Genomic DNA, 14,469 nt, shown 5'->3' with positions numbered 1-14,469 from the left:
CGCTATCTCTGAACATCCAGATGGTCTAGGCGGTTCTGCGCGCTGTCCTGGTTCCGTCGTGGGTGAAGCTTTCTCCGCTGCGGCTTTAGTCAGACGATCTTGTTGAGGGCGTGGTCACTGATGGTCCGGGCTGTAGATGAGTTGATTGGTTCTCTGCAGCCGTAGCTCTTGACTGGATCGTGATCCATTCGCCTGTGTGCGTGGTCGTCCGGCTGTTCTCCGCTCAGGGGCTGTAGTCACTAGACCCAGGGCAGGATGGCATCTTTGCCTTGTCTGGACTGGATGGCGAGACTGGATGGTGACATGTTGACACAAATAGAGAGGGAGAGACAAAGCACAACGAGCCAATGCAAGTCCGTACAGAACTAATGAGCTAAAATGTTGTTATGTGTTGCGCACTTAACTGATGTCATCAGATGGTGACGCAAACTAAACGCTTATTATCCTAGCTGTAAAGAAGGGGTCAGATAGTTTGTGTGGGTAAACACAGGAAACTATGAGTAAACTTAATGATGAGCGATTAACTTTAGAGCTATTCAGTTCATCGGTGTAGTTACCAAAAGATTTCACTGATGTTCAGACAGGTTCAGTCTCTAATAGGGAGAAAAATAAAAACAAAATCCATCAGAAAGAGAGGTATAAAGGGTTAAAGCAAAAGAGAGAAAGTTAGCTGACTGCCAGCCCTGGGGTCAGTGACGGGGCCCACCGGGTGGGGGCTCTATGGAGTCGTCACACCTGGGAAATGGCAGAGCTGAGAGAGCAAAAGAGAGAAAGGCCCCCCTGGGATGGGCCGAGTTACCCGGGGTAGTGAGAGTGCAACTTGAATTATTTGGTCAAAGTTTAAATTTAAATCAAGACTGTTTAATCAAAAATTTAAAATGAGCAAATACAATTATAATTGCTAAAGGGAGAGTTGAATCTAAGGCGGTGAAATAATTAAAATTAAATCACACACACACAAAAAAAAAAACATACATTATGTTAATTATCATTATGGTTTAAATAACAATAATTAATAATGTAAGATCAAAAAAAGGAAAAGAGAAGGGAGAGACTGACTATCCATAAGCGTTGTTGCTCAAGGGAAAAAAAATAAAAATAAAAAAATAAATAAATAAATATGAAATCAGGCATAGGTATTGGAAGAGGTTTTAGACAGACTTCTATCTTTTAATAGAAGGAAATACCTTTTATGCGGGATTTCAGATTCCACCTTGTGTGGATTTAAACGCGCATCTAAGCGCAGTTACCATGGCGATGCGTTATCGCGGGTGTATATTTCTTGTGTCCGTTTTACTGAACACAGGTACATGTGTTTGCAAACTTTAACTTAATAGGATGCTTACACTATTAAAAGGTTGCTTAGTTACGATGCGTGCACCTTGATCTTGAGTCAGCCTGCTGACACAAGACTTGTGTGTGCTTTGCACAAAACAAATAAATAACACTCGATCAAGATTTGTACAGTAATAACGCGAAGTTGTTTACTATATTAAATCTATTCGATGAGCAAACGGGGTCAACCTAATCAGTTAGCTAAGCTGAGGTTTTAACCCAAAGGAGCAAGATAGCTGATTAGCATTGGAGTGCACATCAATGGCTAATCTATCTACACTCAAAATATAAAGATATGGCCTTTGTAAGGTGAAAGAGGAACATCGCTCAATCAACTTCTTCACGCAAAAATAGAGGGTTTCTTCGCTCAATTTAGGGTGGCTTTAGGACGCACTATTTTATAGGGTCAATATATAAAGGCTTTAAGGTGAAAGAGGAACATCGCTCAATCAGCTTCTTCACGCTAAAAAAAGGTTTTATTCGCTTAATTTAGGGTGGCTTTAAGACTCTCTATAAAAGTTTTCTTTGTTTTATAGGGTCAATATATAAACTGCAGTTAAGTTACGTCTTAACAGCGGTTGAGTTTCTCTGTGCAAGAGGCTCAAACATCTGTGAAGGTGTTAAAGGTGGGCTGGTCCACACCGTTCTAACACACACACACACAAACAAAAGAGACGCGAGTCGCGAGCCGAGTTTGAATAAACAAGCATGCAGACACACAAATTATTCCTGAGCTGCTCACATCACACAGTTTAAAACTGCCCGCATTCTCCACCAATTAATGTAGAGAATTTTGGTTAGCTCAAAGAATTTAAGATGATCAATATATGTGTGTATATGCATGAGACTGTTTCTCTCATCACATATACACTGCAAACTCCACCAGGTCTTATGACCAATGAATAGGATGACATGAGTTATTTAAAACATACATTTCAGTCAGGGAAAGTAGTTTAACTCACAGGAAATCGTGTATAATAATCGTCATTAAATATACGCAATTTCCAGTTTCTGATCAGTAACAGTAATAACGATATCGACTGGTTTCTTTGTCCAGCAAATTGTTCAGTGATACCCATTACTCTGAACGTTGGCCCGTCGTCACGGCAACGCGTTTTTACTAACCAGAACGGAGTTAAAACAATTGAACAGAATAGGGCTTAAGGTAGCAATATGAGATCGAAACAGTTTAAGTGACTTTGTAATGTAAGCATTCAGCACAGAGAATCATTATATGTGAATATATGGTTGTTTATTAAACTATTCTACTTACAAACGATCGCACATAGACAAACGTACATAAAACACAAATAGACAGAGAACGCGTGAGAGAGAGAGAGTAAGAGAGAGAGAGAGAGAGAGAGAGAGAGTAAGAGAGAGAGAGACAGAAAGTGAGTTTGCAAAGGGACAGGAATGAAACGGTTCTGAACATCCTGAAATCGTTTCTTTTATAAAACGCCTTAAACGCAGCTATCTACGTTTGTAGAAAGGACGGATACTTGCAAGCTTGTTGTTGTTGTGCATTGGTTCCGTATGTGTTCAGTTCAGAAAGTCCTTTCCAGTTCCTTGAGAGTATTGCAGGCCTCATCATCTCCTCCGCTAGGTGAGACCCCCTTGGATCTGGGGGGAGGTGCGGGTGACGTGTCTTTGTGTGCCGAAGGCAAGAGAGAGAGAGAGGGATGAGGGAAGATTTATAAACCTGTAGGTCGTTCACGCCCACAGTTGGACCTTGTCCAATCCGGTTGATCTGAGTTTTGGAGGGAAGATTGAAAGTCTTTGTCTCTCACAATGGGGTTTCGCATGTGAAAGCTGATTGGTTGTTTGGCCACAAAACTTTCAAAAGTTCAATAATACCTATAAAGCAAGGAGTTATTAAGATGCCGCAAACATTAACATTTAGGGAATAATAAATGCTGCTCATAGACACCAAACATGATCTATGTATCTTCTCGTTTGACTGAGTGATTCTAAATGTGAGAGTCTTAGCATGCACAATAATTCACCTATTGCGGATTAATGTTTGAGGCCGACATACATAACAGAAACAACAATATAAGAAAAGGTAACACATTGATACGTGTACATTTCTATATAACTGTATGTGGGACTGCATGTCTGAATAAGGAAAGTCTATCTTTCCCTGCATTCCTGTAGGAGTCTTATCTTGATGGTGGGGGGATGAGCTGGATAGTGACCAAAGGTCTGGCTCATAGCACATAGGTGTTAATCATGGGGGAGAAGTCATTTAAGGAATATAACTAGTTATTTCATGTCTGATGGGCTCCATGCACTACATCATTGTCAAAATTATTTACTCATTTTACAAACATGTTTTTATGATGGTGTAACAAGTAGATTTAGGTACTGCTCCTTTAAGGCAGAACACTCTCTCTCACTTCCTCATTGAAGAGGGGAGAGTTGATAGAAGGAGCGCGAGCTGTGAACATCACATGTATGCCTGTAAAGCCGGTTTATATTTCTGTTGCTCTTAGTCTGTTTATTTCTGGTCAGTAACGCAGTTGTTAGTCAAGTATTTATGCAAACTACACCATGTGTGCATTGGATTGACTACGCTGATAATAAAGAACCACTGTGGAATATCAAACACGTGAGTCTCTGCTTACTCTTGGCTTCAGCTACTCAGACAAACTATCCGGCCTCCCTAAATAAAGCGTTAAAATGGGGACAAAGAAAAAAGGTTAAGAATGAAGGAAATCCATATTTTGCATATGCTGGTAAAGTTTTGCATTCTCCCCAAAAAACTTGCACTCTTGGATCTCCAGTATAACCTTTGCGTTTAAACTCTTGCAAGTGACTCTACAGTTGCTCAGGGGAACTGTCAATGCTCTCTGTGTGTGTACAAAATTATTTCCGTTTCCATTGTCAGAAGTTATGAATAGTACCAGAAGTGAACTGTACCGTACCACTTTTCTGGTACCCTTCAGTTGGGGTACCTTGCACAGCAGAAGGTACCAAAAGGTGGAGCTAAACTCACTGCAGAATGCTGATTGGTTAACTAGAATCATACTTGTGCATCCCCTTTGCTTTTTCTGCCATGCTGTTCATGCATGTTGGGCTTATTTACACTGCAAAAAAATGCTTTTCTATCTTAGATTTTTTTGTCTTGTTGTTAAGTCTGAAGTCACATGTCACCGCTTCCGTGTCCAAATGCTCTATCAGATGCTAGAAGAAAACAGCAAACGGTTCTAATATACACTTGCAATGCGATATAATACCACAATTTTCCTTTAACTCCATACTAAAATCCCAGATAGCCAGACAATGAAAATAAAAATATAAATTAATAATTATAAAAATTGTTTGTGTTTGGGATGCTGCAGCAGCTGCAGTGATGTGCTGACTTTACTAATCAACGATTTTCTCTTTCATTAAATTGGTCATCGGATGCAAAACTAACTTTTACATGTTGTTTGCACATTAATGTGTGTTGTGAACACAATAACCCTACAATGAAACAAATCCATTCAGAGTTTTTTTTTTTCTTTAAAAGTAATTTCCCCTTTTTAAAATCAGCTCATTCTCAGCTTCTTGTCACAGTTGATTGACATGAGCGTCTTATCTTAGCCCCGCCCTCACCGAGCTGATACAGTCTCAATATGACCGCCATTCTGTGAATCAGGTGTAGAGGAAGACTCTGATTGAGCAATTGAGGTGTTCTGTTGTTGGATGTAATACTGAACACAGCCGTCATCATTTACTGAAGATGCAGAGGAAAATGTTACTTTCACTTTTAAAAGGAAAGCGCGATCCTGGTCTGCATATGCCTCTCTGTGTTGTGCGAATCATTCCTGATGCAGCTTTACCCACAGCGGAAAGTGAGTATAAAGAGTTTTTTTTTTTTTTTTTTTTTTTTTTTTTTTTGTGAATGGCCTTTCTTGATAATATGCTTGTTGGCAAGTTTCGCCGCTAAACGCAGCTAAAGTAAACATTTATATGTCTCGTAATCCTAGAGAGGGGCGGGGCGAGCAGTGCTTGTGGCATTTAAAGTCTCATTTTAAATTAGTTGATTTTTTGCAGAGTTGATTTTGACAAGGCAAAAGGCTGTTTTTTTTGTTTTGTTTTTACACTACAATTGAGAATTTTTAACCAAATTTAAAGATATGTACATTTCCTGAAGAAAATGTGAGTGGTGCTTGCAGTGGCAAAACTCGGCCTTCGGTTGCTAAGCTGTTGATATGCAGTTGCTATGGCACCCAGGATGGTTGTTAGGGCCGTTGCTAGGGTACCCATGGTGGTCGCTAGGGTGTTGCTATGTGATTGCTATGGTACCCGGGGTGGTTGCTAGGATGTTGCTATGCGGTTGCTATGGTACCCGGGGTGGTTGCTAGGGTGTTGCTATGTGGTTGCTAGGGTACCTGGGGTGGTTGCTAGGGTGTTGCTATGCGGTTGCTAGGGTACCCGGAGTGGTTGCTAGGGCTGTTGCTAGGGTACCTGGGTGGTTGCTAGGGTGTTGCTATGCGGTTGCTAGGGTACCCGGAGTGGTTGCTACGGCTGTTGCTAGGGTACCCAGGGTGTTTGCTAGGGTGTTGATATGTGGTTGCTAGGGTACCCGGAGTGGTTGCTATGGCTGTTGCTAGGGTACCCAGGGTGTTTGCTAGGGTGTTGATATGCGGTTGCTAGGGTAATCGAAGCGGGTACAAAAGTGGATATTTTTAACCAAAGTATATTATAGACTTTTCATTAGGACCCTAATGAATCATATGAACCTGTGGAAAACGGGCATCCGAAGACCCCTTTAAAACCGACATTTAACAAAAAGAGGTTGAGTTGTGCGTTATGTCATTTTGAGAAATGGCTATAGTCGCACTTTATCGTCAATCACTACTTTCCAGCAAACACCACGCCTTAAGTTAGGGGTAATCTTGTCGGTCAAAAACACAAGCTTTGATCAGTCAGTGTGTTCCCTCCGTACCATTCGGTGGTAACAAGCCTTTTTTTTCTATCTGCCATCTTTGTAGTATTTCATGCTTCCTTAGGTGTGTCTCATCTTGTATTTATAGTTCTTGTGTTTCTCTTGCTGCTTTGTCAGTGGTTGATTGTAATGGTTGGCTGTTTGTTCGTGTTTCTGTCATGTCTTATGATCCTCAAACACTGGTGGCTGTAGAGCTTGGACTGCTTGGAGAAGTTTGCTATCCAGTGTGACTTGAATGTTGGGGCGAAGGCCAGCATCCCAAGACTGGCAGTCCCAGAGTCCTAGAGTGCCGTAAGTTATGGGACTGCAGCTTTAACTTCGACAGCTGATGACGTAGCACAAGTACTCGAGGGTGTAAGATTACAGTAGACAGCCATTGTATTTCTCCCTAATCAAACAGACTTGATTTAGTCATCGGCTCATCAAAAGATACTTCAATGGTTGAGACAGTCAGCATGTGCAGTGTTGAAGAGGTTCCAGGAACAGGTTAAGCATCACATAAGCGTGCAGAAATTATTCACTGAACCAAGGAAATTAACAGCGAATTTGTAAATGGTGTGCAGCAAATATTAATGTGAAACAAAGAAGCTGAGTTGAAGTTGTAAACCGAGTTAAAGAAACAAGAGGAAATGATGTATGCATGTGTGAGAATACACACCCATATGTCTGAACTAAGTTCAGAGATGATCTCATATCTGTAGGGGTTAAAGCAGTGTGGTCAAACTTACTGAGTTTACGCCCAGCAGTAAAAGAAACACAAAGAGACAAAAGACAACCATTAGTGTTGAGAGGGGAAATAATGTGTGTGTTTGTGAGCTGATCTTATTCAGAGTATTGACTCTGCAAAAGTTGCAAGATCTTAGAGACACTCCAATCCAATCCGGTTCTAACTTGATCTGTAGTGTCACTGAATCTCATGATTGACTCTTTTAAGTAACAAACCAGTTTATGAATGATTTACATTTTTAGAATGTAATGGTGTGCAGTAAACTTCCTAAAAACGGGATTTAAAACTAACAGTAATGCAAAGAACAGCCTATAGATCAACAATGAGCAACAGTATGCAGTTCTCACAGTGAAGAACGTGTTTCAACTCTGCTGTCGTGTCAAAGTCTTGTGTTCACAGAATGACTGAAGGTTAAAACTCCCTGAGCTGTTAGCATTGTTCTATAGTGTCAGTCAAATGCAGCTCGTGTCAGAAATACACTCTCAGCCAATCAGATCAGAGGAAGTTAAACACAGGAAGAGCTGCTAGTATTTAAAGACAGAGTTGTGAGCATATAATGAAGAGGAAGACTGACAGAAAGAGAAAATGTCTGATAAGTGTCATCTGTGTCTGCTGGGACTGATCTTTCTCTCTTCACTTCTCACAGGTAAACACATTTCTACATGCTCTTTAAACTCCTGTCAATTAAGGGAATTGGGATTTTTGATGTAAAACATTTGTGAAACACAAAAAGCCCATTCACAACAGATATGCTATAAAACTTTCCTTATTTTGGCACTTTCTGTTTACTGACACAAGCTCATGGCTTATAATTTTTTGTTCAGATTTACCACAAAGCTCAACTTGACATCTGCATGGACATCAGTTTCAGCACATGCACCTTAATTCAGTCAGTAACTCGGGGAAAACAGAAAGTGTTTTGATTGGTCTAACCGTATGTGTCCACTAGCACAGAGAGAACATTACATATTTTATTATGGTAGCTGAGTCAGAGTTTAGTTTATATCTGCATACAATAGTTTCATTCAAAGATATACTAATAACAATATAACATCTCTTCCATCTTTGTTTCACCCTCTAACTCTAGCATTATCCTATTTCCATGCTTTAAAAAAAAAAAGATAATTATTTTTCTCTTTTTTTATTTTTATTTACTAGCTCTATTGCTCTATTCTATCTGTGTATTTATTTACAATATAAATTAAAGAAAACCCTGCATTGAGCTAATCTGAGACTTGTCATAGCACTTACATAGCATTGCTCTTTTTTATTTTAATTGAGTCCATTGTCGTTATTTGTAAGTAAAGCAACTGCTAAATAACTAAATGCAAATTTAAATGTTATATATTGTGTTTCAGGTACCAGTGGAGTGAAGGATATACATGTGCTCATCAGTTCTGGTGAAAATGTCCGTCTGCCCTGTAATAATGCTCTTCATGACTGCAAATCAACTACATGGATCTATAACAGATTCAGACATTCAGCAGCAGTTGAACTGATTGGTTTAGCGATAAAGAAGAAAGACACAGAGAGACATAAGAGACTGAGTCTGGGGTCTGACTGCTCTCTGAACATCAAGAACGTCACAAAAGAAGATTATGGACTTTACGGCTGCCAACAATATGTGAATGGACAACAACAAGGAACTGATGCACGTGTTTATCTGCATGTTCTTCATGGTAATTTTATGATTATGTGGTCAATTTAAAAAGATCAAATTCTTTATTTAAACTCTCATGCTGATTGAAAAGTGTGTGATTTGTGTGTTATTTTGTGTTTCAGTCTCTTCATCATCCTCACAGACTGAGATCAGTCCAGGCAGCTCTGTGTCTCTCTCCTGTCAGTTGTATTCATATACTGGAGTCTCTTGTGATTATTGGATCAGTTCTGAGAGAATTGAGCTGTTCTGGGTGAATCAGGCTGGTGTTAAACTGACGATATCAGACTCCAGATATCAGATATCAGCTCCAGGACACTGTATCAGCACTCTGACTACAACACTCCTGAATGAAGATAACAACAGAGAGTGGAGATGTGAAGTTACTCAAATAAATCAAGTCAAGACCTCAGCCACATACACTGTCAAGAGTTCAGGTGAGAAAACAATCTCATGAATTGGTAATTGAGGAGTCTCTGATTAAATTATGATTATCACATTATACAGGATTCATCTTTACAGCTCAAAGTACAGCAACAGCAGCAGTGATTCCAGTCCACATCACAAACTCTCAGGATCACAAAACTACAAACACACATGTGACTAAAGGTACATCATCACTGTCTTTCTTACAGTTGTTAGTTGTATGTTTGTAGTGGTTAGTTTTAATATTGTGGTCAGTATTGGTGAGGCCCATTTTTGTGATCTTGCCTATGTGACGGCACTGACTGAAAACAGCAAAACACATACACAATATACAGTATAGGCTACACTACAATAGTCTCTCTAGTAGAAAACAGTGGTAGCTTTGCCTTGTTTTAAGGGAAGACACTGCAGGCAAAAATGCAGTTTTTTCATGCACCTGTCAAGTTTGAAATTTGGGGATTTTTTAAATTTTTTAAAAAATTTTTTTTGAGTAGTGGAAAGAAAACATCCAAAAACACTGTTAATTGTTTCTTTTATAGCACTTTATCTATTTGTACCAATAGATTTCCGATTACAATACACAGTGCCTTGCAAAATTATTCACACCCCTTGATTTTTTCACATTTTGTTATGTTGCTGCCTTATGTTAAACTACTTTATATTGCTTTTTTCCCCTGACATCAATCTACACTCCCTACTCCATAATGACAAAGCCAAAACCAGATTTGCAAATTTTACAAATAAAATTTGCAAATCTGGTTTTGGCTTTGTCATTATTATGGTGTATGGAGTTTACATTTTACAAATGTATTAAAAATAAAACACTAAAATAAGTGCATTGCATAAGTATTCATACCCTTAACTCAGTACATAGTTGAAGCAGCTTTCCAGCCTCAAGTGTTTTTGGGTCTGATGTGAGCTTTGCACATCTGCATTTGGCAATTATCTGCCATTCTTTGCCTCACCTTTTCACCTCTATATCTCTGTCAGCTTGGACATTTTCTAGAGTCCTAGTTGTTCCAGTCGTCTTCCATTATGGAGAATGCTTCTGTCAACCTTCAAAGCAGCAGATTTGTTTCTGAACTCTTCTCTAGATCATCGCCTTAACACACGTCTGTCACTGAGCTCTACAGGCAGTTATCTTGGTTTTTGCTCTGATATGCATTTTCAGCTGTTAGACCTTTTCTGAGAGGTGTGTGTCTTTCTCAATCAGACTCATTCAAATGAATTTGCCACAGTTTAACTCCACTCCAAGTGTAGGAACATCTAGAAGCAATATGAATGCTCCTGAGCTAAATTTTGAGTGTCCCAGAAAAAGGGTATGAATACTTATGCAACGGGATCTTTTCAGTTTTTTATTTTTAATAAATTTGCACAAATGTTAAAACCTATTTTTTGCTTTGCCATTATGGAGTAGGGAGTGTAGATTGATGTGGGAAAAAAGTAATTTAAAGTAGTTTAACATAAGGCAGCAACATAACAAAATGTGAAAAAAAATGAAGGGGTATGAATAATTTCACAACGCACTGTATATTTTTAAAGGCCGTTTTCTCAAAATGAGTTTTTCTTCTACACTGAGCCATAAATCTCCACTTCAGTAGCACTTACACACACCAAACTTTACATTTTTATTCCCGTCTATATCTTGAAGGTTTTTACAGAGGGATTTGTTCAAATATGATTCACTTGATTTTATACAACATTTTATAAAAAAAATAAAAAATAAAAAAAATAAATATGTTGTTTTCTGTCTGTTCTAAGGTTTTTTTTTGTTTTTTTTTTTTGGCGTGACGAAATGAGATACACAAAATTCCCTCTATAAAAACTTTTGACTCTATATGTCAAAAAAAAATAAAATAAGAATTTAGCACATTTTTAATTCAGTAATGCTTCATTTTTATATTCAAACATAACATTTTAGAAAACGTGTAATACAAAACATGTTCACAATTATCAATGTAATCAATCAACTGGGTAAGTAAGGGGATAACTATTAGTTAATTTTGTACCATATTCACCTCCAGTGTTTCGCCTTAAATTAACACTAAACATTTAGATAAAAAATTGCTAAATCTAATTAGTAAAAAATAAATCTATTTACGCTTTGGTTAATAAATATTCATGTTGAGAGAAATCAGAAGTACAGAGGTGTTGTGTGTGCTGTGGAAACATGAGGTTACTGTAGTTCTAGAATAAATCTGAACCCATTAATTAATCTCTCACAAAAAAAGAAGAAAAAAAAACATAGATTATTCATCAAAATGAATGAACCGACTTTCTCCTGCGTTCTACTGTACAGACGTGCATTTTCTTTCCCTTCAGCCTCATTTCAGTTTTTTTTTTTTTTGGTGTGAAAGGGTTTTTACATTTGCTAAAAGTATAACTTTCATGTATAAAAAACAAACAAACAAACAAGTAAGCCCTGCCCAGAATTAAAATGCAATGTAACACATTACTTTCCATAAAAAGTAACTAAGTAAAATATTTAATTACTTTTTAGGGAATAATGCAGTATTGTAATGCATTACTTCTAACAGTAACTTTCCCCAACACTGTCTATATAATGTTAATCTGGCAACTAGTAAATACGCTAGTTATGTCATGCTAGCCTTTGTGGAAACTTTTGCAAGTGGGTGCTGTAATTTGTCCCATGGCTGTGCCAATAATCGGGCTGAACTTATGTCTTTGTTAACTGAAAATAAATAAATACAAACTTTCATGGCGTGCAGCAGTAAAAAAGAGGAACTGAAATGTGCATGTGTGTGATTGACAGCTCTGCTCTACTGCAGTCAAACTAACTGAGTTCTCACAATCAGCAATAACATGTTTCCAAACCTCAACAGTGAGATCACAGCCCTCAAACTCTACATGATGATGATGATGATGATGATAATATATTTTATTTGAGTGTCAAACACCTTAATTGGTGCCCAGCCCTCATGGGCTTATTTATCAGATTATATACAATAGCCACGTGGCAGAATACAGAGCAAAACACAACATATGAACACATACAAAAAGGAGAAAATTTGTCAAATGGGATACAAAATACTTTGCCGCAGACACGAGGCCTTTTCCACAAATTTAGCAAGAGTAAAAACATTATTTTCAAACAACCAACACAGCATTTCAGCTTCATATTTCCAAAATAAATCAGGATTTTTCAACTGAATCGATTCAAAAAGAGAATTCCTTAGATCGCTCTATAAAGGACAATGAAAAATGAAATGAAATTCATCTACAACTGCTATAATGAATACAGTATTGTACTTGTGAAGGTGCAGAATAGCTATCAGTCGTCTCAGTATTGTAAGAACAACTACAATTTAAATGAAGCATAACGTTAATGTTTCTCTGGCCATCCTCGACTGAAGCGCAGGCTCCACTCTGTAGGCTCTCTCTGTCAGCTCTTATAGAGGGTTTGCGTCTGCGTCACATTTTGTTCAGTTAACCTGATGCTCGGCCATTGTGGAGATATTCTGATATAAACAGCATCATGGATTGCACGGTCAATCTACTACTAAAGACATTGTTCAACTAATTTATGATGTCTAAACCCATGCACGATGTTATGTTCACAATGGCCGACTTTTGGATTCATGAAGTAATGTGAAAACACTTGAGTTGCCATTCTCCAACTTTAAGTGCTTCCTTCCTCATGGAAAATCTGAAGAGACGAGTGTGATGTTATGTTTATATGTTCATTATGTTTGAACTGAACTAACAGACCTGATTACAGGTCCAGCAGAAACTGAAGTCAGGACTACTGGATCATTATTCAGAGGTAGGACACGTCTTTACATGCAGTTCATTAATGCTGAAACAGTCAATCTGCTGTGCTTTTTCAAGATTGCATTTTTTTCATCCTTATTGTGTCTATGATCTGTCCACATCTTTCCTGTAGAGATTTTGATTGTTCTGAAGACTGCAGTGTTTGCTGCTCCTACTGTGATTCTTCTTCAGATCATCTGTGCAAGAAGAGCTGGTGAGTTTTTGAGCGTCTCACAATCTGATGATTCACAATCTGCTCTCATGAAAGCTCAATAAATGCTTTTGTTGAATTATTTTACAGGGAGGAAGGACTAGCAGCACTGAGAAGAAATATAAATACAATATTAGAATAAAACGCTCACTACTAATAACAGGCCAGATTACTTCAAGATTTCTTCATCTCGGTGATATTTTGGATATTTGCTTACAGCTTTCAAGCATATTTACTGTACTAAATGATTTAATTGTAATATTTAGACATGTTCCGATACCCTTTTCCCCTTCCTGATACTGATTCGATACCTGAGTGTGCATCTGTATATACAGCTGTAGATACTACTAGCCCTGTATGAACTGATGGAATTATTTTATGGTGTGCTTCAGACTTATCCTTTAATAAAACATGAACAAATATATACAGAGAACTAGAGTATTTTTATTATCTAACATACATTTGACATTTGACAACCTTATTCATTCTGCAGCAAATTCACTGGATCAACTTTAGCTGATAAATGGTCAGCACTGAGCATCTCAAATGTAGCGTGGTTTAGTTTCACTTTCGTTTTGTTTGTGTTTGATGTTTCTCGTATGCAACAGAAATGAGTTGAACACCGCTGTGGTCGTGCCAGTGTGACCCTTCACAAAAATTAGTAGCACTGACAGAAAGAATATTTATTCATTAACACAGAGACATGCAGAATTCATATTTAAATAGTAATTTTTCGGCTTATAGGGCCCTACATATGAGACATGTTTTTACTGGCTGGTTGGTCCAGTCTGAAATACAGGCAAACATCGGACATACTGCTTGCATGTTTGTATTTCTTTAAAGAATAATTTTTTGTGGTATCCGGCCTTTCCAATTCTAGTATCAAAATCGGAACAACCCTAGTAATATTAAATACAGCGATCAACAAAGCAAGACAAATACCTTTCATGACCGTGAATGATTATTACAGAAATTTATATACAGTGGTGTGAAAAAGTGTTGGCTCCCTTCCTTTTTTTTTTTTTTTTTTTTTTTTTTTTTTTTTGCATGTTTGTCACACTTTAATGTTTCAGATCATCAAAAAAATAAATATATATATATATGTGACCCTGGACCACAAAACCAGTCTTAAGTCGCTGGGGTATATTTGTAGCAATAGCCAAAAATACATTGCATGGGTCAAAATTTTTGATTTTTCTTTTATGCCAAAAATCATTAGGAAATAGTAAAGATCATGTTCCATGAAGATTTTTTGTAAAATTCCTACTGTAAATATATCAAAATGTCATTTTTGATTTGTAAAATGCATTGTTAAGAGCTTAATTTGGACAACTTTAAAGGTGATTTTCTCAGTATTTTGATTTTTTTTGCACCCTCAGATTCCAGATTTTCAAATAGATGTATCTCGG

The 14,469-nt window shown here is 37.7% G+C and overlaps 1 protein-coding gene across 1 annotated transcript; it reads left to right on the top strand.

Annotated features, from left to right (window-relative positions):
• Positions 1-7,580: 7,580 nt before the first annotated feature.
• Positions 7,581-13,164, top strand: LOC141337056 (uncharacterized). The gene is made up of 7 exons (XM_073842838.1): positions 7,581-7,641; positions 8,354-8,674; positions 8,778-9,089; positions 9,175-9,261; positions 12,806-12,862; positions 12,983-13,063; positions 13,151-13,164. Exons 1-7 carry the CDS (start codon positions 7,581-7,583, stop codon positions 13,162-13,164), a joined length of 933 nt encoding a protein of 310 aa, XP_073698939.1.
• Positions 13,165-14,469: the final 1,305 nt, after the last annotated feature.

Source organism: Garra rufa, chromosome 1, assembly GCF_049309525.1.
Source record: "Garra rufa chromosome 1, GarRuf1.0, whole genome shotgun sequence".
Taxonomy (NCBI): domain Eukaryota; kingdom Metazoa; phylum Chordata; class Actinopteri; order Cypriniformes; family Cyprinidae; genus Garra; species Garra rufa.
Note: the sequence above shows the minus strand (reverse complement) of the source record. Positions and strands in the feature narration are given on the sequence as shown.

Excerpts from the sequence above, each read along its gene's own strand:
- LOC141337056 (XM_073842838.1), top strand. The coding sequence starts at position 7,581 with ATGTCTGATAAGTGTCATCTGTGTCTGCTGGGACTGATCTTTCTCTCT. Across the intron at positions 8,675-8,777 it reads TTATCTGCATGTTCTTCATG|TCTCTTCATCATCCTCACAG; the intron begins GTAATTTTATGA and ends TTTGTGTTTCAG. Across the intron at positions 9,090-9,174 it reads ATACACTGTCAAGAGTTCAG|CTCAAAGTACAGCAACAGCA; the intron begins GTGAGAAAACAA and ends TCATCTTTACAG.